Raw genomic sequence first — 27,506 nt, 5'->3', positions numbered from 1 at the left:
AGACTGTACCCTAGTGGATGTGAGCTCTTATCAGTGACAATGCAGTGAGCAGACTGTACCCCAGTGGGTGTTAGCTCTATCAGTGACACTGCAGTCAGGAGACTGCACCCCAGTGGATGTTAACTCTATCAGTGACACTGCTTTCAGGAGACTGCACCCCAGTGGATGTTAGCTCTATCAGTGACACTGCAGTCAGGAGACTGTACCCCAGTGGATGTTAGCTCTATCAGTGACACTGCAGTCAGGAGACTGCACCCCAGTGGATGTTAGCTCTATCAGTGACACTGCAGTCAGGAGACTGTACCCCAGTGGATGTGAGCTCTATCAGTGACACTGCTTTCAGGAGACTTCACCCCAGTGGGTGTTAGCTCTATCAGTGACACTGCAGTCAGGAGACTGCACCCCAGTGGATGTTAACTCTATCAGTGACACTGCTTTCAGGAGACTTCACCCCAGTGGATGTTAGCTCAGTAACAGACTCTGAAATGGGATGAAGCACAGAGGAGTGTTTCTGTAAGGCTACTCAGATCATGTGGGGCTGGGAAAGGTCGCAGCATCCTATTATGTTGCCTTATACTTGCATGTTAGGAGGCTGTGTGTTCCAGTGGTTAAAGACAAGGGCTTGTAACTAGGAGGTCCCCGGTTCAAATCTCACCTGAGCCACTGACTCATTGTGTGACCCTGAGCAAGTCACTTAACCTCCTTGTGCTCCATCTTTCAGGTGAGATGTAGTTGTAAGTGACTCTGCAGCTGATGCATAGTTCACACACCCTACTCTCTGTGACAGTTACCTTGGATAAAGGTGTCTGCTAAATAATAATGTTACTTTGTTCCATTGCTTACTCTGGGCACATGCACACTGCATTAAACTCTGTTTAATAAACAGTGACACTTTTATCAATGCATCACACACACATTTGTCTTTTTTGTTCTGCTGGCTTTTAGTTCTCAAAGCCATTTGAATTTCAGGAAATGTATCTGTCAGTCTATCTGTTACCTCTTCTCATTCGTGAGAGGATTGAGAGGCATGTGACTGAGCCTGCTGTCAGTGCCACCTTGCTCTGGTAGCTTTTGTGCCAAACAGTAGAAACTAAGCATTCAGGTCTTTCAGGTATATTTGTGATGAGTTCACTTGTGTGGATTGTGCTTTCAGTTTGTACACTAGCCACAGGTTGTTTTAAAGTATACACATTTTAAAGACTGCAAAGCCCCGGTGTTTGTGTACTGGTATCAGGAGCTGTGTGGAATGTAAACCTTTTTAAAGGCAGGTAACAATGTTGTGTTATATTAAGGACATGGTAGAAGATACATAAGCCTGATTGCTGTTGAAACCTAAAGACGGTTTTGAAGCACAATTGAAGGCAAAGGCACATTTCAGATGGGATTAACATGACCTGAATTGAATACAATGATGAAGACATTAGAATATGGTGATTGTGTGAATATAAACAAAGCACAGCACTATGAATGCGTAGGGTAAAGGCATCTCCTCCTGACTGATGTGTGAACATGAAGTGAAATGGAAGTGTGTAGAAATGAGTAGCAGCTGTAAAGTGGAAGCAGATCTGAAGTATGTATCTTTAAAGGATTCTGAGGTTCTGTATGGTGGGATCATGAAGCAGATCTGAAGTATGTATCTTTAAAGGATTCTGAGGTTCTGTGTGGTGGGATCATGAAGCAGATCTGAAGTATGCATCGTTAAAGGATTCTGAGGTTCTGTATGGTGGGATCATGAAGCAGATCCGAAGTATTATTATTTATTTCTTAGCAGACGCCCTTATCCAGGGCGACATACAATTGTTACAAGATATCACATTATACATTATTTTACATACAATTACCCATTTATACAGTTGGGTTTTTACTGGACCAATCTTGGTTAAAGTACCTTGCTCATGGGTGTCCCCCACTGGGAATTGAACCCACAACCCTCCGGTCAAGAGTCCAGAGCCCTACTCCACACTGCTGCCCTTGAAGTATGTATCGATAAAGGATTCTGAGGTTCTGTATGGTGGGACGTTACACCAAATATGTCTGAAAATGAATGATCATGTTTGAAACCACACCATCTACACCCTGCATTGACAAAGGCTGCATTCTGTCATTCTAATGTTATTTTATGTTCCTGTAACATGACCCGTAAGTTTGTTTGTGTCACTTCTGGTGAGGTGTGTGTTTGTTTCTGTGTGTTTAAAGAACATGAACCGGTTTGAGCTTCATTGCTGAAGCATTCAGGCATGTCTGCCCAACCCACTGCCTGCAGCTGGGCAGGACGCCAGCAACATGTTACAGCTTCATTCGAACAATACAAGAATATCTGAGATATGGCAGAGACTATGATAGCAATGCATATTAATTAGGTGGGCGGAGACTGTGATAGTAAGACAGATTTATAACCATGTAAAATAACCCCTACATGGTGTCCTGGGACAGACTCTGCAGCTCCCTGCCCCGTCACTGTGCTGGTGTGAGGGATGTGGTGTCCTGAGATAGACTCTGCAGCTCCCTGCCCCATCACTGTGCTGGTTTGAGGGCTGTGGTGTCCTGGGACAGACTCTGCAGCTCCCTGCCCCGTCACTGTGCTGGTGTGAAGGCTGTGGTGTCCTGGGACAGACTCTGCAGCTCCCCGCCTTATCACTGTGCTTGTGTGAAGGCTGTGGTGTCCTGGGACAGACTCTGCAGCTCCCTGCCCTGTCACTGTGCTGGTGTGAAGGCTGTGGTGTCCTGGGACAGACTCTGCAGCTCCCTGCCCCATCACTGTGCTTGTGTGCTGTGGTGTCCTGGGATAGACTCTGCAGCTCCCTGCCCCATCACTGTGCTGGTGTGAGGGCTGTGGTGCCCTGGGACAGACTCTGCAGCTCCCTTCCCCATCACTGTGCTTGTGTGAAGGCTGTGGTGTCCTGGGACAGACTCTGCAGCTCCCTTCCCCATCACTGTGCTGGTGTGAGGGCTGTGGTGTCCTGGGACAGACTCTGCAGCTCCCTGCCCCATCACTGTGCTTGTGTGCTGTGGTGTCCTGGGATAGACTCTGCAGCTCCCTGCCCCATCACTGTGCTGGTGTGAGTGCTGTGGTGTCCTGGGACAGACTCTGCAGCTCCCTGCCTCGTCACTGTGCTGGTGTGAAGGCTGTGGTGTCCTGGGACAGACTCTGCAGCTCCCTGCCTCGTCACTGTGCTGGTGTGAGGGCTGTGGTGTCCTGGGATAGACTCTGCAGCTCCCTGCCTCGTCACTGTGCTGGTGTGAGGGCTGTGGTGTCCTGGGACAGACTCTGCAGCTCCCTGCCTCGTCACTGTGCTGGTGTGAGGGCTGTGGTGTCCTGGGATAGACTCTGCAGCTCCCTGCCCCATCACTGTGCTTGTGTGCTGTGGTGTCCTGGGACAGACTCTGCAGCTCCCTGCCCCATCACTGTGCTTGTGTGCTGTGGTGTCCTGGGACAGACTCTGCAGCTCCCTGCCCCATCACTGTGCTTGTGTGCTGTGGTGTCCTGGGACAGACTCTACAGCTCCCTGCCCCATCACTGTGCTTGTGTGCTGTGGTGTCCTGGGAAGACTCTGCAGCTCCCTGCCCCATCACTGTGCTGGTGTGAAGGCTGTGGTGTCCTGGGACAGACTCTGCAGCTCCCTGCCCCATCACTGTGCTGGTGTGAGGGCTGTGGTGTCCTGGGACAGACTCTGCAGCTCCCTGCCCCATCACTGTGCTGGTGTGAGGGATGTGGTGTCCTGGGATAGACTCTGCAGCTCCCTGCCCCGTCACTGTGCTGGTGTGAGGGCTGTGGTGTCCTGGGACAGACTCTGCAGCTCCCTGCCCCATCACTGTGCTTGTGTGCTGTGGTGTCCTGGGATAGACTCTGCAGCTCCCTGCCCTGTCACTGTGCTGGTGTGAAGGCTGTGGTGTCCTGGGACAGACTCTGCAGCTCCCTGCCCCATCACTGTGCTTGTGTGCTGTGGTGTCCTGGGATAGACTCTGCAGCTCCCTGCCCCATCACTGTGCTGGTGTGAGGGCTGTGGTGTCCTGGGACAGACTCTGCAGCTCCCTGCCCCGTCACTGTGCTTGTGTGCTGTGGTGTCCTGGGACAGACTCTGCAGCTCCCTTCCCCATCACTGTTCTGGTGTGAGGGCTGTGGTGTCCTGGGATAGACTCTGCAGCTCCCTTCCCCATCACTGTGCTGGTGTGAGGGCTGTGGTGTCCTGGGACAGACTCTGCAGCTCCCTTCCCCATCACTGTGCTTGTGTGCTGTGGTGTCCTGGGATAGACTCTGCAGCTCCCTGCCCCATCACTGTGCTTGTGTGCTGTGGTGTCCTGGGACAGACTCTGCAGCTCCCTGCCCCGTCACTGTGCTGGTGTGAGGGCTGTAGTGTCCTGGGATAGACTCTGCAGCTCCGTGCCCCATCACTGTTCTGGTGTGAGGGCTGTGGTGTCCTGGGACAGACTCTGCAGCTCCCTGCCCTGTCACTGTGCTGGTGTGAAGGCTGTGGTGTCCTGGGACAGACTCTGCAGCTCCCTGCCCCGTCACTGTGCTTGTGTGCTGTGGTGTCCTGGGACAGACTCTGCAGCTCCCTGCCCCATCACTGTGCTTGTGTGCTGTGGTGTCCTGGGACAGACTCTGCAGCTCCCTGCCCCGTCACTGTGCTGGTGTGAGGGCTGTAGTGTCCTGGGACAGACTCTGCAGCTCCGTGCCCCATCACTGTTCTGGTGTGAGGGCTGTGGTGTCCTGGGACAGACTCTGCAGCTCCCTGCCCTGTCACTGTGCTGGTGTGAAGGCTGTGGTGTCCTGGGACAGACTCTGCAGCTCCCTGCCCCGTCACTGTGCTTGTGTGCTGTGGTGTCCTGGGCTAGACTCTGCAGCTCCCTGCCTTGTCACTGTGCTTGTGTGCTGTGGTGTCCTGGGACAGACTCTGCAGCTCCCTGCCCCATCACTGTGCTGGTGTGAAGGCTGTGGTGTCCTGGGACAGACTCTGCAGCTCCCTGCCCCATCACTGTGCTGGTGTGAAGGCTGTGGTGTCCTGGGACAGACTCTACAGCTCCCTGCCCCATCACTGTGCTTGTGTGCTGTGGTGTCCTGGGACAGACTCTGCAGCTCCCTGCCCCATCACTGTGCTGGTGTGAAGGCTGTGGTGTCCTGGGACAGACTCTACAGCTCCCTGCCCCATCACTGTGCTTGTGTGCTGTGGTGTCCTGGGACAGACTCTGCAGCTCCCTGCCCCATCACTGTGCTGGTGTGAAGGCTGTGGTGTCCTGGGACAGACTCTGCAGCTCCCTGCCCTATCACTGTGCTGGTGTGAGGGCTGTGGTGTCCTGGGACAGACTCTGCAGCTCCCTGCCCCATCACTGTGCTTGTGTGCTGTGGTGTCCTGGGACAGACTCTGCAGCTCCCTGCCCTGTCACTGTGCTGGTGTGAAGGCTGTGGTGTCCTGGGACAGACTCTGCAGCTCCCTGCCCCGTCACTGTGCTTGTGTGCTGTGGTGTCCTGGGATAGACTCTGCAGCTCCCTGCCTTGTCACTGTGCTTGTGTGCTGTGGTGTCCTGGGACAGACTCTGCAGCTCCCTGCCCCATCACTGTGCTTGTGTGCTGTGGTGTCCTGGGACAGACTCTGCAGCTCCCTGCCCTGTCACTGTGCTGGTGTGAAAGGCTGTGGTGTCCTGGGACAGACTCTACAGCTCCCTGCCCCATCACTGTGCTTGTGTGCTGTGGTGTCCTGGGACAGACTCTGCAGCTCCCTGCCCCATCACTGTGCTGGTGTGAAGGCTGTGGTGTCCTGGGACAGACTCTGCAGCTCCCTGCCCTATCACTGTGCTGGTGTGAGGGCTGTGGTGTCCTGGGACAGACTCTGCAGCTCCCTGCCCCATCACTGTGCTTGTGTGCTGTGGTTTCCTGGGACAGACTCTGCAGCTCCCTGCCCCGTCACTGTGCTTGTGTGCTGTGGTGTCCTGGGCTAGACTCTGCAGCTCCCTGCCTTGTCACTGTGCTTGTGTGCTGTGGTGTCCTGGGACAGACTCTGCAGCTCCCTGCCCCATCACTGTGCTGGTGTGAAGGCTGTGGTGTCCTGGGACAGACTCTGCAGCTCCCTGCCCCATCACTGTGCTGGTGTGAAGGCTGTGGTGTCCTGGGACAGACTCTACAGCTCCCTGCCCCATCACTGTGCTTGTGTGCTGTGGTGTCCTGGGACAGACTCTGCAGCTCCCTGCCCCATCACTGTGCTGGTGTGAAGGCTGTGGTGTCCTGGGACAGACTCTGCAGCTCCCTGCCCTATCACTGTGCTGGTGTGAGGGCTGTGGTGTCCTGGGACAGACTCTGCAGCTCCCTGCCCCATCACTGTGCTTGTGTGCTGTGGTGTCCTGGGACAGACTCTGCAGCTCCCTGCCCTGTCACTGTGCTGGTGTGAAGGCTGTGGTGTCCTGGGACAGACTCTGCAGCTCCCTGCCCCGTCACTGTGCTTGTGTGCTGTGGTGTCCTGGGATAGACTCTGCAGCTCCCTGCCTTGTCACTGTGCTTGTGTGCTGTGGTGTCCTGGGACAGACTCTGCAGCTCCCTGCCCCATCACTGTGCTTGTGTGCTGTGGTGTCCTGGGACAGACTCTGCAGCTCCCTGCCCTGTCACTGTGCTGGTGTGAAAGGCTGTGGTGTCCTGGGACAGACTCTACAGCTCCCTGCCCCATCACTGTGCTTGTGTGCTGTGGTGTCCTGGGACAGACTCTGCAGCTCCCTGCCCCATCACTGTGCTGGTGTGAAGGCTGTGGTGTCCTGGGACAGACTCTGCAGCTCCCTGCCCTATCACTGTGCTGGTGTGAGGGCTGTGGTGTCCTGGGACAGACTCTGCAGCTCCCTGCCCCATCACTGTGCTTGTGTGCTGTGGTGTCCTGGGATAGACTCTGCAGCTCCCTGCCCCGTCACTGTGCTTGTGTGCTGTGGTGTCCTGGGACAGACTCTGCAGCTCCCTGCCCTATCACTGTGCTGGTGTGAAGGCTGTGGTGTCCTGGGACAGACTCTGCAGCTCCCTGCCCCATCACTGTGCTGGTGTGAGGGCTGTGGTGTCCTGGGACAGACTCTGCAGCTCCCTGCCCCATCACTGTGCTGGTGGGAGGGCTGTGGTGTCCTCAAAGACTCTGCAGCTCCCTGCCCCATCACTGTGCTTGTGTGCTGTGGTGTCCTGGGACAGACTCTGCAGCTCCCTGCCCTGTCACTGTGCTGGTGTGAAGGCTGTGGTGTCCTGGGACAGACTCTGCAGCTCCCTGCCCCGTCACTGTGCTTGTGTGCTGTGGTGTCCTGGGATAGACTCTGCAGCTCCCTGCCTTGTCACTGTGCTTGTGTGCTGTGGTGTCCTGGGACAGACTCTGCAGCTCCCTGCCCCATCACTGTGCTTGTGTGCTGTGGTGTCCTGGGACAGACTCTGCAGCTCCCTGCCCTGTCACTGTGCTGGTGTGAAAGGCTGTGGTGTCCTGGGACAGACTCTACAGCTCCCTGCCCCATCACTGTGCTTGTGTGCTGTGGTGTCCTGGGACAGACTCTGCAGCTCCCTGCCCCATCACTGTGCTGGTGTGAAGGCTGTGGTGTCCTGGGACAGACTCTGCAGCTCCCTGCCCTATCACTGTGCTGGTGTGAGGGCTGTGGTGTCCTGGGACAGACTCTGCAGCTCCCTGCCCCATCACTGTGCTTGTGTGCTGTGGTGTCCTGGGATAGACTCTGCAGCTCCCTGCCCCGTCACTGTGCTTGTGTGCTGTGGTGTCCTGGGACAGACTCTGCAGCTCCCTGCCCTATCACTGTGCTGGTGTGAAGGCTGTGGTGTCCTGGGACAGACTCTGCAGCTCCCTGCCCCATCACTGTGCTGGTGTGAGGGCTGTGGTGTCCTGGGACAGACTCTGCAGCTCCCTGCCCCATCACTGTGCTGGTGGGAGGGCTGTGGTGTCCTCAAAGACTCAAAGACTGGGACAGTCGCATAGAAATCAATTGTACTCTTCCTTCTGCAGTTAAAGATTACGCAAAAAGCATCATAGAAAAGTGTCATTGTGACAGAAATATAATGAATCTTGGTGTTAAATCTCCCTCCCGACATGTGAGGGCTGAGCTGACAGTTTCCCCGGGTCGGGAAGTCGGTCAGTCTGGAAGAAGGCGAGACTCTGTTGCAAGAACATATTGACCCGGAAGGGAAACAATGTAGCAGCCGCAGATTGTAAAGGCAGCTGCATTCGTTTACCAAGGGGTCATGTGTGACAGCATATAAGGGAGATGATCATAATCGGTTCCTTCGCTTTGGTTACGAAAATATAACCCGGAAGGACCCGTGCAGCAATTTTGAATATTGTGAGTGTTTGTTTGTCTTGTCTATAATTGTTACTTGTGTTTTATAGACGGCTAACACATTCCGGAGCTGTTGCTAAGGACCAGAACTGCACTATTGTCACTCATTAAACTGTATCACCCCCCACGAGCACCACAGCACGCACCCAGGACTGGTGACCGTGTGTGTATATTGTGGGAGGGATACCTGTGTTTATGGTTTGGGACTGCAACCCATTATTATTTAACCCTGTGCATTACACATTGCTGTGTATTGCTGGGGATCATTGCTTGTCTTTGTTTGGTCATCAGACCCCTGGATTAAAATAAACAGAAACCTTTTCACCCGGACTCTGCTTGTCTGTCGTTTCTTGTTGGATTACTGCACTGCACTGCACCTTCACCTACCACTTACTACTTTGCCACAGTCATTCATATCCAATTGTATTTAACCAATCAGAACAAGCTTAAGAAAACAGTATTTTAAATATCTGTAAAACCAGTTAAAGAGAGCTAAAGTTTCATACACAGTGCTTTTACCATATTGATTTTACTCTTCCTATTCCTTGTCAGTGAAGCTCTTACTTTCTGCTTTGAGGAGTCTTTTTATTCACTGTGGGTGTGTTTCTCAGGTGCTAAACTTGGCAGGCAACAGTAAAATAAAACCAGGGGATGTGCTTTGACTTGTTCATTGGAGCTAGTCGAGCTGATTGAAACTGAAGCGAAAGAGAATTATTAAACAAAGGAACATTTTTTGTCTTTACAGATTCTGTTGTTTAGAGTCTGGTTTTCATGTTCCACTGATCCAGTGTAAGATGCTGTTTAGAGTCTGGTTTTCATGTTCTGATCCAGTGTAAGATGCTGTTTAGAGTCTGGTTTTCATGTTCTGATCCAGTGTAAGATGCTGTTTAGAGTCTGGTTTTCATGTTCTGCTGATCCAGTGTAAGATGCTGGTTAGAGTCTGGTTTTCATGTTCTGATCCAGTGTAAGATGCTGTTTAGAGTCTGGTTTTCATCTTCTGATCCAGTGTAAGATGCTGTTTAGAGTCTGGTTTTCATGTTCTGCTGATCCAGTGTAAGATGCTGTTTAGAGTCTGGTTTTCATGTTCTGATCCAGTTTAAGATGCTGTTTAGAGTCTGGTTTTCATGTTCTGATCCAGTGTAAGATGCTGTTTAGAGTCTGGTTTTCATGTTCTGCTGATCCAGTGTAAGACGCTGTTTCTGTCCATTCCTAAAGGAGAGTTTGGGAGCTGAACCGAAGCACAGACAGACTGCAGGTGAAGGTGAAAGCAGGTAAGCACACTGCTAATGAAAGCTATTACACCTGGGGGGTTAAAGTGATGCTAGCTTTTAGAACAGGCTACTTAACACTGCATATACAAAATATGAATCTGAAAATGAGAATTATCTAAATGTGCCTTCGATTTTTAAATAAAAAAATACATGATTTTGTTGTCTGAGCCGTCACTGTGATGCACTGATGTGAGCAGTTCAGTTTGTCTGTGTGTGTTTGTACTGCTGATGCCACTCTTATAATGTGGGTTACAGTGGGGTTGGTTAGGGTTAGGGTTAGGGTTAGGGTTTAGGGTTAGGGTTAGGGTTAGGGTTAGGGTTAGGGTTTAGGGTTAGGGTTAGGGTTAGGGTTAGGGTTATGTCTGAGCCGTCACTGTGATGAGCTGATCTGAGTAGTACTATCTAAGTAGTGTATATATACAACCATCGGGTCATCTTCATCCTGCCTGACACACACACACACAGTCCAATCAGCAAGAGGGCAGTGTGTACTTACAAATTACACAGTGCAGATCTGCAGTGGAGCAGATTAACACTTAAAGCCTGTACCAGGGTGAGATCTGTGCTGGCTGTCTGACACTGGCATGATCCTGCAGGAGGAGGTCGGGAGCCCCATAGGATCCACCTGTTAACAATGGCAGTGACACGGAGAGGCTGGGTGAGGGTGTGTTGCCTCTCTCTCTCTGAGTGGTCGAGAGGCGGGCTTTGGAGGGGTCACCCTATAAGAGGTTGGTCTGCTATTCATTCTTTATTGTCCTTTTAGATGATATAGATGATCACAGTGACGCTGGGTTCAACAAGCCGCTGTAAACAAACCAAAGAAAAAGAACGCCAGTGTGGTAATTGAGAGCGAAAAGGCAAGCGCAACTGAGGACGTCGTCCTACCGGAGATATATTTGTTGTTTACGTATGAACCGTACAGTAAGTGGTGGGGGGGGGGGGACGCTGCAGATTGCAGCACCTTTATTTTGTAGTTTTGTTACAGTGTTTTATTTTCTCTTTTTGCTTTCACCTTTTGGTTTCTTTATTTTAGTGCCTGCAAGTGTGAATACCTTGCCTGCCCCTCTAATACCATTGCTGGTAGCGGGAGTTATTAAACAGTGCCATCCAGTGGTGACAAATAAAAGTGCACCCCAGAGGGGGTCTTTTCAACTACAACTTCTGCCTCCCATGTCAGTGAATTTCCACACCCTTCCACAGTCACACTAAATAATAATACAATAGCAGTTAGCAGGTAACCGAGGAGATTGTTGTGAACAAATTGTAGTATCTGTAAATATGTGGTGGTGTAAATTAACTTTTCAAGAGAGCTATTCAGAAGACACAATGCTGTTATCAATAAATAATTCCTTCTGAGTTCGAATAGCTCTTCTACACCGCATATGAAAAGCAGAATTTTCTACCGAGGGAAGGATAAGAACAGCACATGTTAGGAAGGAGATTGACAATGCTATTTATATAGAGGATTGGAGAGGGTGCATAACAGCACATGTTAGGAAGGAGATTGACAATGCTATTTATATAGAGGATTGGAGGGGGTGCATAACAGCACATGTTAGGAAGGAGATTGACATTAGACAGCTTCTGCACAATAGAGCAGCTCTGTGTGAGGGTGAGAATGTAGCTGAAGTGGATGTTGGCTGACCTATTGTAAATCTGAAAAGGTATTTGTTTGTGTTGCTTTGCTCTCAGTCAGCCGACTGGTTTAACAGGCCACGCCCAGCTCACCTGGTGTACACAGCGTAGAGGGAGGAGAGAGGGATATATGAGACAAAGGAAAAGAAACAACTCAGAACGCACGAAAGTGAGTGCAGGAGGACTGGGGTGAGTCCAAGCTGTTTTTTCTGTATTGTAGGAGATTTCAGTATTAAACAGGTCAGGTAGTTGAGAGTTTTAAATTTGAATTCAAGCAAGGAGAAATGGTCTACAGTAATAAAAGGTATCTCGTTTACAGCACTGTTTACTCTCTAGATCAGGGAGGGCCACTGCTGGCCTGCCAGATCAATTCATTTAGACCACCAACACTTTACAGATTATTTATTCTGCTGCAATATTTTTGTATTATTACTTGTTGTGATAAACATGCTGTGATAATAAGGTGCTTGTTCAATGTATTAATCCTCTGCTCTTCTGCACATGGAAGTGAAAGATTTAAGATAATGTATGTATTTATTTATTTATTTATTTATTTATTTTGTATTTAAAGGTTATGTGCTGTGAGGGGCTTTTATATTTGAGAACACTTTGGTTTTATACTGCTGCTGCTAATACATTTTTAAATTGTATGTTAACATGCTGTATAGAAGCACAAATATATTTGTCAATATGGAGCCTCCAAGAAAATGACGCATGTCCCATTAAAGGGTTTTAGTGGATTTTGTGGCTCTCCACTCCCTCAGTGTCCATCCCTCCTCTAGATGAGGAAGAACATCCCAAATACATTGACTTTCATCTATTTAACATTTCTAATATATTACCTTTTCCTGTTAATGTAATATATATGTGTGTTATGCACTGTATATAACGTGCGTATTTAATATGTGAGATTGTATGCACACTGACACCTTTCACTTGTTTTCCCATTGTGCTACCATACAGTGCAGTGTAATCTTTGTAAAGTAGAAGTATCAAAAAAGAAACATACACTGTATCATGAATTATATTTAACATATAAATAGATCATCGTGTCAGTATAATACTGTAAAACACTTGTTTTTCACAAACCACCCCAAACTGGTTTTCTCAGGCTGGTCATGTGCCAATAGAGGGGGGATGAACTGAATCCCTAGAGCCAGAACACACCTCCTTATGTGGGTGTGTCTCTGCTGTAAGTCTGGAACTTTACCAGAAACACAGCTGAAGAGCAGAGCTGATGAGGAGGTATCTGCTCATGAATGTTACTCTGGGAGCTCATTGAAGACATTGCCTAGGAGGCCCACTCAATATAGACACTACGAGGGAAGCTCACTCACTATAGACACTACGAGAGGAGCTCACTCATTATAGACACTACGAGGGAAGCTCACTCATTATAGACACTACGAGGGGTCCACACTCACTATAGACACTACGAGGGAAGCTCACTCACTATAGACACTACGAGGGAAGCTCACTCACTATAGACACTACGAGGGGTCCACACTCACTATAGACACTACAAGGGAAGCTCACTCACTATAGGCACTACGAGGGGTCCACACTCACTATAGACACTACAAGGGAAGCTCACTCACTATAGACACTACGAGGGGTCCACACTCACTATAGACACTACGAGGGGTCCACACTCACTAGACACTACGAGGGAAGCTCACTCACTATAGACACTACGAGGGGGGGTTCGCTCACTATAGACACTATGAGGGGTCCACACTCACTATAGACTCTACAAGGGGGCTCACTCAATATATACACTACGAGGGGTCCACACTAAATATATACACTATGAGGGGTCCACACTCACTATAAACACTACAAGGGGGCTCACTCAATATATACACTACGAGGGGTCCACACTCAATATATACACTATGCGGGGTCCACACTCACTATAGACACTACGAGGGAAGCTCACTCACTATAGACATTACGAGGGGTCCACACTTACTATAGACACTACGAGGGGGCTCACTCACTATAGACACTACGAGGGAAGCTTACTCACTATAGACACTACGAGGGGTCCACACTCACTATAGACACTACGAGGGGTCCACACTTACTATAGACACTACGAGGGGTCCACATTCACTATAGACACTACAAGGGGTCCACACTCACTATAGACACTACGAGGGAAGCTTACTCACTGTAGACACTACGAGGGGTCCACACTCACTATAGACACTACGAGGGAAGCTCACTCACTATAGACACTACGAGGGAAGCTCACTCACTATAGACACTACGAGGGGGTATGGATGTGCTTTTGGTTCATGTATGAATGTTTAAATGCTATGCAGCTGTCAGCATTAAATGTTTAAACCATATCTACACACACACACACACACACAGAGACACACACACACACACAGACACACACACACACACAGACACACACACACACACAGACACACACACACACAGAGACACACACACACACACACACACACACACAGGCAGACACACACACACACACACACACACACACAGAGACACACACACACAGAGACACACACACACACAGAGACAGACACACACACACACACACACACACACACTCTTCATATTAAATTCTGATGTATAGTGACAGCCCTGGTTAGTATTTTCTAAGCAAAGAAACCCTAAATAAGCAAATAACATTTTAACATCACAACGTAAAAAATAAATAAATAAAATAAATAAAAACATGTACACACCAGAGTATATATTGAAATTAGAGCTGTCACTCGCTTCAAATTTTCTGATCAGTTAATTTATGGCATGAGTTGATTAACCGGTAGATTCATCCGCGCACATTCTTAATAAAGGGTTTTTTTTTTTAATATAAAGATCTTATAGCGCCAGTCCTGCATGTAATACTAAAAACTCAATGACTCAAAAACAAACAATAAAAAATTAATAATAAAAAATCCCAATGGGAATCTGGTATTTTTAAAAGCATTTTGTATTATTATTTTTCTCTTAGTAAATGTCTCTCTTTGTATTCACACTGCACTATTGAGATGTACCTGCGCTAAACAATAAACAAAACTTTTTTTTTTAACATATTATATCAAAAGAACAAAACCAATAAAAATAATAATGAATAAATAAATAAATAAATAAAAATACATTGTTATATTAACGGTAGTGTTCAGGGATAGGTGCCCCAAACGGGAAATCCACACACACACTATATATATTAAATATCCCCTTCTGTTGACAAATTACATAGATATCAAGGACATTTTATTTTTATTTTATAAAAGTGTACTGGTAAATTAAAGCCTATACACACAAGGGGGCTCCCGAGTGGCGCATCCAGTAAAGGCGCTCCTCGCAGGATGTGCCCTATAGCCTGGAGATCGCTGGTTCGAGTCCAGGCTATGTCACAGCTGACCGTGACCGAGAGTTCCTAGGGGGCGGCGCACAATTGGCTGAGCGCTGCCCGGGTAGGGAGGGCTTAGGTCGGCAGGGGAATCCACGGCTCACCGCGCATCAGCGACCCCTGTGGCCGATAGGGCGCCTGTGGCTCTGCAGCGGAGCCGCCAGATCTGTGTTGTCCTCCGGCACTATAGGTCTGGTAGCATTGCTGTGGATCTGCAGTGCGAAAAATGACGGCTTGGAAGGAGCACGTTTCGGAGGACGCGTGTTCCAGCCTCCGTTTCCTGAGTCGGCGGGGGGGTTGCGAGCGGTGAGCCGGGGCTACAGATAATAATTGGGCATGCTAAATTGGGGTGAAAACCGGGGTAAAAATAATTGGCGACGACTAAATTTATAAAAAAAATAAAAATAAAAAATAAAAAAAAAGCCTATACACAATTTATTTACACGTATGCATTCTTTCATTCTTTGAATTAATATAAAAATTTAAATAAATGTCAGCCAAAGCATTCTGTTTATTATCGATGCTTGTTTTCTTTTCGACAGTAATTTTTACAGTAATTTTTAAATGTTTTCATTGCAAATGGTGAAGCACTGAACGTGTGTTTGTGGTACAGCAATTTTGTTTGGCATAATTATTTACATACCACGGTTTTCTCATCCGGATCCCCAAAATACTTCCCAACGTGGCTTCGCTTCGTTCCTTTGTTTATGATGCCATTTTATAAAAAATATATAACAAACTTCAGAAAACACGCTTTCATTAACTTTATACACCGTTGACTTAATACTTTAGCATGCCTACTACAGCAGAAAAACAGAGTGCACCAATGAAGCGCAGATCGACCGAGATTAAAGCCCGCCCTAGTGTCAGTCTTTCTGTCACACCAATTAGAAAAGCTACTTGCAGGCAATTTTCAAACCCCTTCATTTATATAATATCTGTCCTTACTGTGGCACTAGAGCAGGTGGATATAGGAAGACAAATTATTAAAATTAATACATTAAAAAATGACCGTTTGGTGAAATTTGTCACGTGACTGATTTATACGTCTAGCATCTTATTCAAAGTTTCACCACGTCGTGGGAGTTTATACATTTAAACGTTTAAAATTCCTATCCCTACGAGGGGGGCTCCCTCACTCTAGACCAGGGGTGGGCAAACTACGGCCCGCGGGCCAAATCCGGCCCGCGAGAGCTTTTCATCCGGCCCGCGAGCTTCCTTGTGTTTTAACAATAAAAGTACTAGATTACTATAAATAGTACAAATATAAAAATCCATTAAATCGATCCATGTTATTGATTGATTTGGGTTAGAAATAACTAATTTACTAATTTACTAGGCTAATTCACGACCGACACAGACAGAGATTGCATTGCCAAAAACAAAGCGCTTTGCAACGTCTCACGTGGGGCGCAGTATCTGTATGACGTTTATTCATCTTTGCTAGAGTGCATGCAAGCTTGCGAAACAGCCGTTTTGAATTGCAGCAGCTAGGTTTTTGTTTTATGCTTTCTGAAGAAAAATGAGCACTTCAAAGAGAAGAAAAGTGGACAGTGAGTGTCGAGTTTTCAAAAAAGAGTGGATTGAGAAATATTTTTTCACAAACGTCGACTCGAAGGCTTTATGCCTGATGTGTTCAAGGAGTACAATTTGAATCGCCATTTTACAACAAAACATCCTAATTATGGCAGCAACTTAACAACAGAAGAAAAGTCAAGAAAAGCTCAGAAACTCGCTTCTAATTTAAAATCTCAGCAAAACATTTTTGTGCGACAAGCTGCGGTTCAGGAAGCCACTACGAAGGCAAGTTATGTTTTGGCATTCAAGATAGCTAAACAAAATAAGCCGTTTGCTGAAGGGGAGTTTTTGAAACAATGCATGGTCGATGTTGCTGGCATGCTGTGTCCTGAATACAAAAATACGTTTGAGAACATTAGTTTGTCACGAAGAACTGTTGCTCGCCGTATTGAAGTAATTGATGAAGACTTGGCCTCTCAGTTGAACAGGAAAGCACAGTGCTTCACGCTGTTTTCGTTGGCTCTCGATGATAGTACTGGCATAAAGGACACAGCGCAGCTCTTGATTTTTGTGAGAGGAATTAACAACAAATTTGAAATCACAGAGGAATTTTTATTTATGGAATCAATGAAAGGCACAACAAAGGGATTGGATTTGTATGAGAGGGTGTCTGGTTGCCTTGAACGTCTGAAGCTCCCCTGGAGTAAACTCGCAAATGTGACCACAGATGGATCGCCAAATTTAACTGGGAAAAAAGTAGGACTTTTAAAAAGCATTGAGGACAAAGTAAAAGATGTAGACTCTGAGAAAGAAATCATTTTTCTGCACTGCATCATACATCAGGAGGCACTCTGCAGAAATGTTCTGGACATAGATCATGTTGTTCACACAGCAGTGAAAATAGTGAACTACATTAGAGCAAGGGGGCTTAATCATCGGCAATTCATTTCCCTTCTTGAGGACACTGATGCTGAACACCAGGACTTACTTTATCATACGAATGTCCGCTGGCTCAGTTTAGGAAAGGTGTTGCAGCGAGTGTGGGAGCTTAGAGATGAAATTAACATTCTTGGAAATGCAGGGGAAAGAAAACGATTTCCCGGAATTAAGGAGTTCAAACTGGGTGTGCGACCTCGCTTTTGGTGTGGATATCATGGCACATTTAAATGAACTTAATGTGAAGCTGCAGGGCAAGGATGTGTTTGTTCACGAATTGTACTACAATGTGAAAGCTTTCAAAGTCAAGCTCATTTTGTTTTCAAAACAAATGAAGAGCAAACTGTTCGCTCACTTTCCAACACTTAAACGTTTGGAAGTGTCGTCAGAGCGGGCAGACAGGTACAGCAACATTCTGAGTGACCTGCATGGAGAATTTTCTCGTCGATTCTCTGACTTTGAGAAGATCGAGAAGACACTGGAGCTGGTGTCATGTCCACTTTCATTTGACTACGAGAAAGCACCAGAAGAATTACAACTGGAGCTCATCGAACTCCAGTGCGACTCCACTGTGAAGGAAAAGTACCATTCACAAACACTGGACAAGTTTTATGCCTCTTTGAATTAAACAAAGTTCCCAAATATCCGCAACGTAGCCCAGACAATTCTTGTGTTCGCCTCCACCTATGTGTGCGAACAAACATTTTCACTACTGAATTTCAACAAATCTCGCTACAGATCCCAGTTAACTGACCAGCATCTCAGCTCTGTTTTGCGGATTTCAACAACAAGGACAGCACCGGACTTTGATGCTATCGTAAAGAAGGGCGACCAACTGCATTGTTCACATTAACAGCAAAGAGAGCGAAAAAAGAGGGTATGTTTTGTTTCCTTTTTTCTTGTAATGCATTTTTATGATGATATATCTATAATAATAATAAGGTCGTATGTTTCCCCCAATATCTACCTTTATTTTAATCCCTGTTCTTCAGAGTTAAATCAATTAACAACATTGCTTTGTGGTTTACTTTTAAGCTAAAATTGTTTGAATATGTTTGGTCATTGCAACAGTTTAATAAAGAAACATTGATGGTTCAAAAAAGCTCATTATAGCAATAAACAGGAAAACTACCAAACGTATGTAGTGCAGTACACTGAGAATTGTGAGCGATGCACATAATTTGTGTTGAGACAGGGGCAACATAACTGAGCACGTAAAATCAAAAGACAACTCAATGATGCCATTTTATGATGATTTTACCACAAAATTGTTTTGTGTCTGTTTGAACATGATTGGTTTGTTTGTTAAGTATACATTTATATGGCCCGCCATACAATTTCCATACCCTGATGTGGCCCTCAGTCCTAAAACTTTGCCCACCCCTGCTCTAGACACTAATAGGGGGCTCATTCAGTAAAGGCATTGCCTGGGGTGCTCCCTCACTGTAGACACTAATGGGGGGCTCATTCAGTAAAGGCATTGCCTGGGGGGCTCCCTCACTCTAGACACTAATGGGGGGCTCATTCAGTAAAATCATTGCCTGGGGTGCTCCCTCACTGTAGACACTAATGGGGGGCTCATTCAGTAAAGGCATTGCCTGGGGTGCTCCCTCACTGTAGACACTAATGGGGGGCTCATTCAGTAAAATCATTGCCTGGGGTGCTCCCTCACTGTAGACACTAATGGGGGGCTCATTCAGTAAAGGCATTGCCTGGGGGGCTCCCTCACTCTAGACACTAATGGGGGGCTCATTCAGTAAAGGCATTGCCTGGGGGGCTCCCTCACTGTAGACACTAATGGGGGGCTCATTCAGTAAAATCATTGCCTGGGGTGCTCCCTCACTGTAGACACTAATGGGGGGCTCATTCAGTAAAGGCATTGCCTGGGGGGCTCCCTCACTCTAGACACTAATGGGGGGCTCATTCAGTAAAATCATTGCCTGGGGTGCTCCCTCACTGTAGACACTAATGGGGGGCTCATTCAGTAAAGGCATTGCCTGGGGGGCTCCCTCACTCTAGACACTAATGGGGGGCTCATTCAGTAAAGGCATTGCCTGGGGGGCTCCCTCACTCTAGACACTAATGGGGGGCTCATTCAGTAAAGGCATTGCCTGGGGTGCTCCCTCACTGTAGACACTAATGGGGGGCTCATTCAGTAAAGGCATTGCCTGGGGTGCTCCCTCACTGTAGACACTAATGGGGGGCTCATTCAGTAAAGGCATTGCCTGGGGGGCTCCCTCACTCTAGACACTAATGGGGGGCTCATTCAGTAAAGGCATTGCCTGGGGTGCTCCCTCACTGTAGACACTAATGGGGGGCTCATTCAGTAAAGGCATTGCCTGGGGTGCTCCCTCACTGTAGACACTAATGGGGGGCTCATTCAGTAAAGGCATTGCCTGGGGTGCTCCCTCACTGTAGACACTAATGGGGGGCTCATTCAGTAAAGGCATTGCCTGGGGGGCTCCCTCACTGTAGACACTAATAGGGGGCTCATTCAGTAAAGGCATTGCCTGGGGTGCTCCCTCACTGTAGACACTAATGGGGGGCTCATTCAGTAAAGGCATTGCCTGGGGTGCTCCCTCACTGTAGACACTAATGGGGGGCTCATTCAGTAAAGGCATTGCCTGGGGGGCTCCCTCACTCTAGACACTAATGGGGGGCTCATTCAGTAAAGGCATTGCCTGGGGGGCTCCCTCACTCTAGACACTAATGGGGGGCTCATTCAGTAAAGGCATTGCCTGGGGTGCTCCCTCACTGTAGACACTAATGGGGGGCTCATTCAGTAAAGGCATTGCCTGGGGTGCTCCCTCACTGTAGACACTAATGGGGGGCTCATTCAGTAAAGGCATTGCCTGGGGGGCTCCCTCACTGTAGACACTAATAGGGGGCTCATTCAGTAAAGGCATTGCCTGGGGTGCTCCCTCACTGTAGACACTAATAGGGGGCTCATTCAGTAAAGGCATTGCCTGGGGTGCTCCCTCACTGTAGACACTAATGGGGGGCTCATTCAGTAAAGGCATTGCCTGGGGGGCTCCCTCACTGTAGACACTAATGGGGGGCTCATTCAGTAAAGGCATTGCCTGGGGTGCTCCCTCACTGTAGACACTAATAGGGGGCTCATTCAGTAAAGGCATTGCCTGGGGGGCTCCCTCACTCTAGACACTAATGGGGGGCTCATTCAGTAAAGGCATTGCCTGGGGGGCTCCCTCACTGTAGACACTAATAGGGGGCTCATTCAGTAAAGGCATTGCCTGGGGTGCTCCCTCACTGTAGACACTAATAGGGGGCTCATTCAGTAAAGGCATTGCCTGGGGGGCTCCCTCACTGTAGACACTAATAGGGGGCTCATTCAGTAAAGGCATTGCCTGGGGTGCTCCCTCACTGTAGACACTAATAGGGGGCTCATTCAGTAAAGGCATTGCCTGGGGTGCTCCCTCACTGTAGACACTAATAGGGGGCTCATTCAGTAAAGGCATTGCCTGGGGGGCTCCCTCACTGTAGACACTAATAGGGGGCTCATTCAGTAAAGGCATTGCCTGGAGGGCTCCCTCACTCTAGACACTAATAGGGGGCTCATTCAGTAAAGGCACTGCCTGGGGTGCTCCCTCACTGTAGACACTAATAGGGGGCTCATTCAGTAAAGGCATTGCCTGGGGGGCTCCCTCACTCTAGACACTAATAGGGGTCTCATTCAGTAAAGGCATTGCCTGGGGGGCTCCCTCACTCAGTAAATGGTATTATTGACAGTCCCCCCACCCCCAACCCCCAACCTCTCTTATTCATGTATGCTGTCTGACAATCTGCCCTCTCTGCTTCACAGGTCAACATGGAGACTAGTCAATACAGCTGGGGAGCTCATGCTCCCCTCAAACGGAGGAACAGCATCGATTGTCCATTAAACTTCTTCCTTGACCCCGATCCTTCTTATCCCAACCCCCAGCACAGACGGTAAGCCTCCCCCTGCTGTGTCACTGCAGTCTCTCTCTCTGCCTCTCACTGCAGTCTCGTGTTGACAATTCTCTGTCTCTCATGTCGCAAGACACATGATTTCTAACTGGAATAAAGCCTGCTTGCGATCTCGTGATAGCACTCCCAGATCTCAGGGTTTTTCTCACTGGATACCAGTTCTCGTACGGCTCTGTACTGTAACGTTGTCACCAATAGCTATTACTATTATTAGTATTACTATTACTAGGCTATGCAAGACAGAAACTGAAACTATTTCTCTCAGTGACTGCAGGATCTCTCTCACTGTGTTTGTCTGTCTGTATTGTTAACATCGTGTCTATGTGTCACCTGTCTGTCTGTGTGTCAGTCTGTCTGTGTTGTTAAAACCGCCGCGGTGGTTTTACAGTGATAAGCTGGGATTCATTGTTTCTCACTGGGAGCCTGTGGAAAGGTGGTGGGCACTGACACACACGGGAGACAGAAGGTTTAATTGAAAACACTGCACTGGTGCCCAGTTTTATTATATTATATATTTTCTTTTAGCCCGCAGAAGGCGCTGTTGTCCGTGGTCTGAATACCGGCAACGGTAAACAGGACCACAGGGTTACCAATACTGGTAAAGTTAAATGCTGGCGCACTCACAGGTGCTCTGAAATAATAAATAACAAAAGGCGAAAGAAAAGGGAAAATAAAACACGGTAATAAAACTACAAAATAAAGGTGCTGCTTACTCAGTGCCCCTCTGCCGCTAAGCCAGTCAGCTCGGGTCTCCATCCTACGCTGTTATGCACTATACTCTGGGGTGGCCAAGGTTCCCCTTCTATTCATACATGTTCCCTCGGATACGTAACAATTTATTTTATATTATTTTCTTTCTCTAGGCTGGCTGTCTTCCTCAGCTGTGCTTGCCTGTCTTGGTCGCTCGCTCTAACCACTGACGTTCCTGCCTGGTTATGTTTAAACTGGCCTTCTCAGCCAGCGTCTCTGTGTATTCCCAATCACGGCCACCCGAATGCATAACCAAGCACAGTTCTTATGGGCCGAGCAATCCCCCAAGGCCCGCCTCTCAGCCACTCAGAGAGAGGGAATGCCAACACACCCTCTTCCCCACCTCTCTGTGTCACTGACAGGCGGATCTATGAGGCTGCTGCCCTCTTCCTGCAGAACAATGCATGCACCAGACAGTCAGCACAGATCTCCTGTTACAGAGCCCTAATCCAGTCTTTTGATCCTCTTTGTTTTCAGAGCGCCCCCTGATGGCAGCAGCAGTATCAAACTCATGTCTAGAGGAGCACCCGGCACCATGATAGCCAGCCCCACTGAGAGCTGAACTGGAGAGGAGTTAAACTTTGTGTGTGTGTGTGTGTGTGTGTGTGTGTGTGTGTGCTCAGAATGATTGAGACAGGGTAAAACTCAAAAGCACCCAACCTGTGAGTGAGACTGGCCTGTATTAGAGTGAGGAACACTGATCAGGATTTGTTTTGCATGTGTTTTACACACTACCTCCCTGCAGTGGTATCCCCTACACCTAAAGCTATCTGCCAGTCTCCAATGTTTCACAGCAAAGCTGGGCGCTCAGTCAATGCCGTATAAAATGGCATCAATGCACTTTAACGTGCTGCTTTTGTTTTGTCTTGTTTGCAAAACTCTGATGACAGCACTATAGGAAGAGGCTAGCTTTCCTTCCTGTGTCACATTTCTTTGAGCAGCGCAAAGCCTTATCATTTGGTAGTGGACTTGTGTGCTGCTATACATATATATTTGCAATATATTGCCTCTTGGGAAAGTCTCACATGGCTTCATAGGCACCCAGAATGTATATTTGTATGACAATGTATTTATGATATTATTGTTGTTTGTTAAACTGGGAGCTTTATCGCAGGATCTCATATTGAGATGTCAGTTATAATGCTGAAGACAGTATTATTAGTAATATTACTAAAATCTTTCAGCATTTGCTGCAAAAACATAAAAAAGATAAAAAGAAGTTTCAATTCATTTTTTTAATTGCAATTTCTTTTTCACGCACATTAAATGTGCATACCCCACGTGTATGTAATGTTAAAACTTTTGTTTGACAAATTCTCACACACAAGGGATTAAAAGATAAAAGGAAGTTTCAAATCATTTTAAAATCTAAATTGCAACTTTTTTTCTTGCACACTGATTGTATACAAATTATTATCAGGATAAAAGGAAGTTTCAATTAATTTGTGTAAAATCTGAACTGCAATTTCTCTTTGACACATTGAGCGTGTAAAAAAAACGTTTGGGTTATTGTCAAGAAAGGTGTTTCTTATGTAATTCAGAGAAACAAAGAAAGAGAAATAAAAAAATGTTGAATTGGATTAATCTGAATTGCAATTTCCTTTTCATAAGCAGTTTAATACAACTGTTTTGCACTGAAGGTATCTGTAATGTTGCCTTTAGTATCACAGCCACTGGGGTCCTGTCAATGTGTTTAAGGACAATCAATGTTTCAATATGAACTGTAACTCCTAAACAACATGACGTGGCGATTGTTAAAAAATCTAATAAAATGTCTTCATAGCATCTTATGATTACCAATGAAGCCGACAGGACCCCACGCTTGCACTGAGCTCCAACCACAGCTAATAAAGTAAGGAGTTTGAAGAAGCGTAGAATATGGCTGATTATGTTAAATAAACCCTGTACTCGATTGTTCTGTGACGCTGGAATTCTGTATGAAAAGCTGTTTTCCTAACCTGTTTCCCTTCTTTTGCTAACCCCTGTGTCCTTTAACCCCTCCCCTGTGTCCCCTTGAACGAGGAATTAATGCAATACAGAATACACGTGTTTACAAGTTTGTACACCCTCTTGGTCTTACAAGGGTAGCAGACGGAGGTGTAAAAAACTGGTAAATACAAGATTGCAAGACTGCATTTCAACTCCACTGACAGAGATGTCTGACGGTTGAATAAACACAATCTTATATTGCTGGAGGGATCCAACCCACACATCATTTAACCACTCCCCCATCCAACCACCATGCCCTTAAACCACTCCCCCATCCATCCACCATGCCCTTAAACCACTCCCCCATCCATCCACCATGCCCTAAACCACTCCCCCAACCAACCCACACATCATTTAACCACTCCCCCACCCAACCACCATGCCCTTAAACCACTCCCCCATCCAACCACCATGCCCTTAAACCACTCCCCCATCCAACCACCATGCCCTTAAACCACTCCCCCATCCATCCACACATCATTTAACCACTCCCCCATCCAACCACCATGCCCTTAAACCACTCCCCCATCGATCCACCATGCCCTAAACCACTCCCCCATCCAACCCACACATCATTTAACCACTCCCCCACCCAACCACCATGCCCTTAAACCACTCCCCCAGCCAACCACCATGCCCTTAAACCACTCCCCCACCCAACCACCATGCCCTTAAACCACTCCCCCATCCATCCACCATGCCCTAAACCACTCCCCCATCGATCCACCATGCCCTAAACCACTCCCCCATCCAACCCACACATCATTTAACCACTCCCCCACCCAACCACCATGCACTTAAACCACTCCCCTATCGAACCACCATGACCATAAACCACTCCCCCACCCAACCACCATGCCCTAAACCTCTCCCCCATCCAACCCACACATCATTTAACCACTCCCCCATCCAACCCACACATCATTTAACCACTCCCCCATCCAACCCACACATCATTTAACCACTCCCCCATCCAACCCACACATCATTTAACCACTCCCCCATCCAACCCACACATCATTTAAACACTCCCCTATCGAACCACCATGACCATAAACCACTCCCCCATTGATCCACCATGCCCTAAACCACTCCCCCATCCAACCCACACATCATTTAACCACTCCCCCATCCAACCCACACATCATTTAACAACTTACCCCTCTGATCCCACATGCTTTAACCACTCCTCCTCTGACCCCACATGCTTTAACCACTCCTCCTCTGACCCCACATGCTTTAACCACTCCTCCTCTGACCCCACATGCTTTAACCACTCCTCCTCTGACCCCACATGCTTTTACTCTTTTCCTCCTTCCCCTTCCCACACTACCTTCCTCCCCCCACCATGTTTGTGGTTTAGAACATCTCAAATAAACGATGGAGAGATAACAGTGTATGGTTTGCTTTGGTGTTTCTTTGTCTTCATTCTTTGTTCCTGCATTGTTATAACACAGCAGTACTGTAGTGCTGTTATTAATCTGCACTGTACTAAAATTCCACACAAATACTTTAACGCCAGGTAAAAGAGTCCATGCTTACTCCAAGGCAGTGTGCAAAAAGTGGAAAGTATGTTTCAAAAGTTCACATTCAGTGAGTTTAAAATCCGAATGGTGCAGATATTTAATTTAAACACACAGAAGCAAGACAGGAACACAAATAACAAATCTATACTAAAGCTAAGGTAAGCAGCAGCAGTGGAAAGGGCTCGCCCCTCTCTCCCTCTCTGCTGGCTTACTTGATTTGAATAGAATCGAGCTCTGCAGCACTCTCCATTCACACCGACCTGCCTTCTGTTGTGTTTTATGGGGTCTGGATCTAAAGCCCCCTTCACACTGCCATGCTCCACCCGGGTCAGACCCTCCCAGGTAGCAACCCAGTGTCAAGCGGGTCAGCTAAACGAGTTCACACTGCTGTACATAAACTCAGCATTTATAAAATAGATTTACTATAGTACATGTTTACTTTAAAAACTATAATTGTAAAACAATCTGTGCAGACAATTCTGTTGAGCTACAGCTCTATACAGACACACACACATGCACACTGCAGCTCTATACAGACACACACACAGAGACATGCACAGACACACTGCTGCTCTATAGAGACACACACACATGCACAGACACACTGCTACTCTATACTGCAGCTCTATAGACACACACACACGCACACTGCTACTCTATACTGCAGCTCTATAGACACACACACACACGCACACTGCTACTCTATACTGCAGCTCTATGCAGACACACACATGCACACTGCTGCTTATACTGCAGCTCTATACTGCAGCTCTATAGACACACACACACGCACACTGCTGCTTATACTGCAGCTGTATACAGACACACACACATGCACACTGCAGCTCTATACAGACACGCTGCTGCTCTATAGAGACACACACACATGCACAGACACACTGCTACTCTATACTGCAGCTCTATAGACACACACACGCACACTGCTGCTTATACTGCTGCTCTATACAGACACACACACATGCACACTGCTTCTCTATACTGCAGCTCTATACACAGACACACTGCTACTCTATACTGCTACTCTATATTGCAGCTCTATATACAGACACAGTGCTACTCTATACTGCAGCTCTATACTGCAGCTCTATACAGACACACACACTTTTACTCTATACTGCAGCTCTATGCAGACACACACACACTGCTGCTCTATACTGCTGCTCTATAGACATGCACCCTGCTGCTCTATACTGCAGCTCTATACAGACACACACACATGCACAGACACACTGCTGCTCTATACTGCAGCTCTATACAGACACACACACATGCACAGACACACTGCTGCTCTATACTGCAGCTCTATACAGACACACACATGCACCCTGCTGCTCTATACTGCAGCTCTATACAGACACACACATGCACCCTGCTGCTCTATACTGCAGCTCTATACAGACACACACACATGCACAGACACACTGCTGCTCTATACTGCAGCTCTATACAGACACACACACATGCACAGACACACTGCTGCTCTATACTGCAGCTCTATACAGACACACACACATGCACAGACACACTGCTGCTCTATACTGCAGCTCTATACAGACACACACACATGCACAGACACACTGCTGCTCTATACTGCAGCTCTATACAGACACACACACATGCACAGACACACTGCTGCTCTATACTGCAGCTCTATACAGACACACACACATGCACACTGCTGCTCTATACTGCAGCTCTATACAGACACACACACATGCACAGACACACTGCTGCTCTATACTGCAGCTCTATACAGACACACACATGCACCCTGCTGCTCTATACTGCAGCTCTATACAGACACACACACATGCACAGACACACTGCTGCTCTATACTGCAGCTCTATACAGACAGACACACGCACTTAAGTCCTAATATTCTTGGATGTTCAGGATTTTAAGATAAGCATATACATGAAAGGATGTCGCACACATTTGACAAAATTCTATAAGGTGTTTATCATAAATGCAGATAATTAATTTAAGTTCAAAAAAATAAATGATCGCACACTTAGCTGTGTTCCACAATTGCACACAAAAGCACTTTATTTAGAATAATGAAAAGAGCTGTTGTGTCGACCACACTGGTCTGTATCGAAGCATCACAGGGTAAATCCTGGGCTCCCTTATACCCCAAAATGCACACAATTGCTCAATTGTAATAATTATTTACAAAGATCAGTTAATCACAGTGATATTTCAAT

The 27,506-nt window shown here is 47.3% G+C and overlaps 1 protein-coding gene across 2 annotated transcripts; it reads left to right on the top strand.

The window, feature by feature from the left end:
- The first annotated feature begins 8,858 nt into the window (after nt 1-8,858).
- On the top strand, nt 8,859-25,151 carry LOC117404959 (general transcription factor II-I repeat domain-containing protein 2-like). 2 transcript variants are annotated; one of them, XR_009311433.1, is made up of 6 exons: nt 8,859-9,566; nt 10,330-10,487; nt 11,259-11,390; nt 17,788-17,926; nt 20,870-20,997; nt 22,243-25,151. XR_009311433.1 is itself a non-coding variant. In XM_059011577.1 (3 exons), exon 1 carries the CDS (start codon nt 16,219-16,221, stop codon nt 17,281-17,283), a length of 1,065 nt encoding a protein of 354 aa, XP_058867560.1. In that variant the 5' UTR covers nt 11,397-16,218; the 3' UTR covers nt 17,284-17,926; nt 20,870-20,997; nt 22,243-25,151. The 2 variants fall into 2 exon arrangements, 1 of the variants encoding a protein (XP_058867560.1); XM_059011577.1 differs by lacking the exons at nt 8,859-9,566; nt 10,330-10,487; nt 11,259-11,390 and having other exon boundaries at nt 11,397-17,926.
- The last annotated feature ends 2,355 nt before the right edge of the window (nt 25,152-27,506 follow it).

Source organism: Acipenser ruthenus, chromosome 42 (genome assembly GCF_902713425.1).
Source record: "Acipenser ruthenus chromosome 42, fAciRut3.2 maternal haplotype, whole genome shotgun sequence".
In the NCBI taxonomy this organism is placed as follows: domain Eukaryota; kingdom Metazoa; phylum Chordata; class Actinopteri; order Acipenseriformes; family Acipenseridae; genus Acipenser; species Acipenser ruthenus.
The sequence above is the reverse complement of the archived record's forward strand: the minus strand, read 5'-3'. Positions and strand labels throughout refer to the sequence as shown.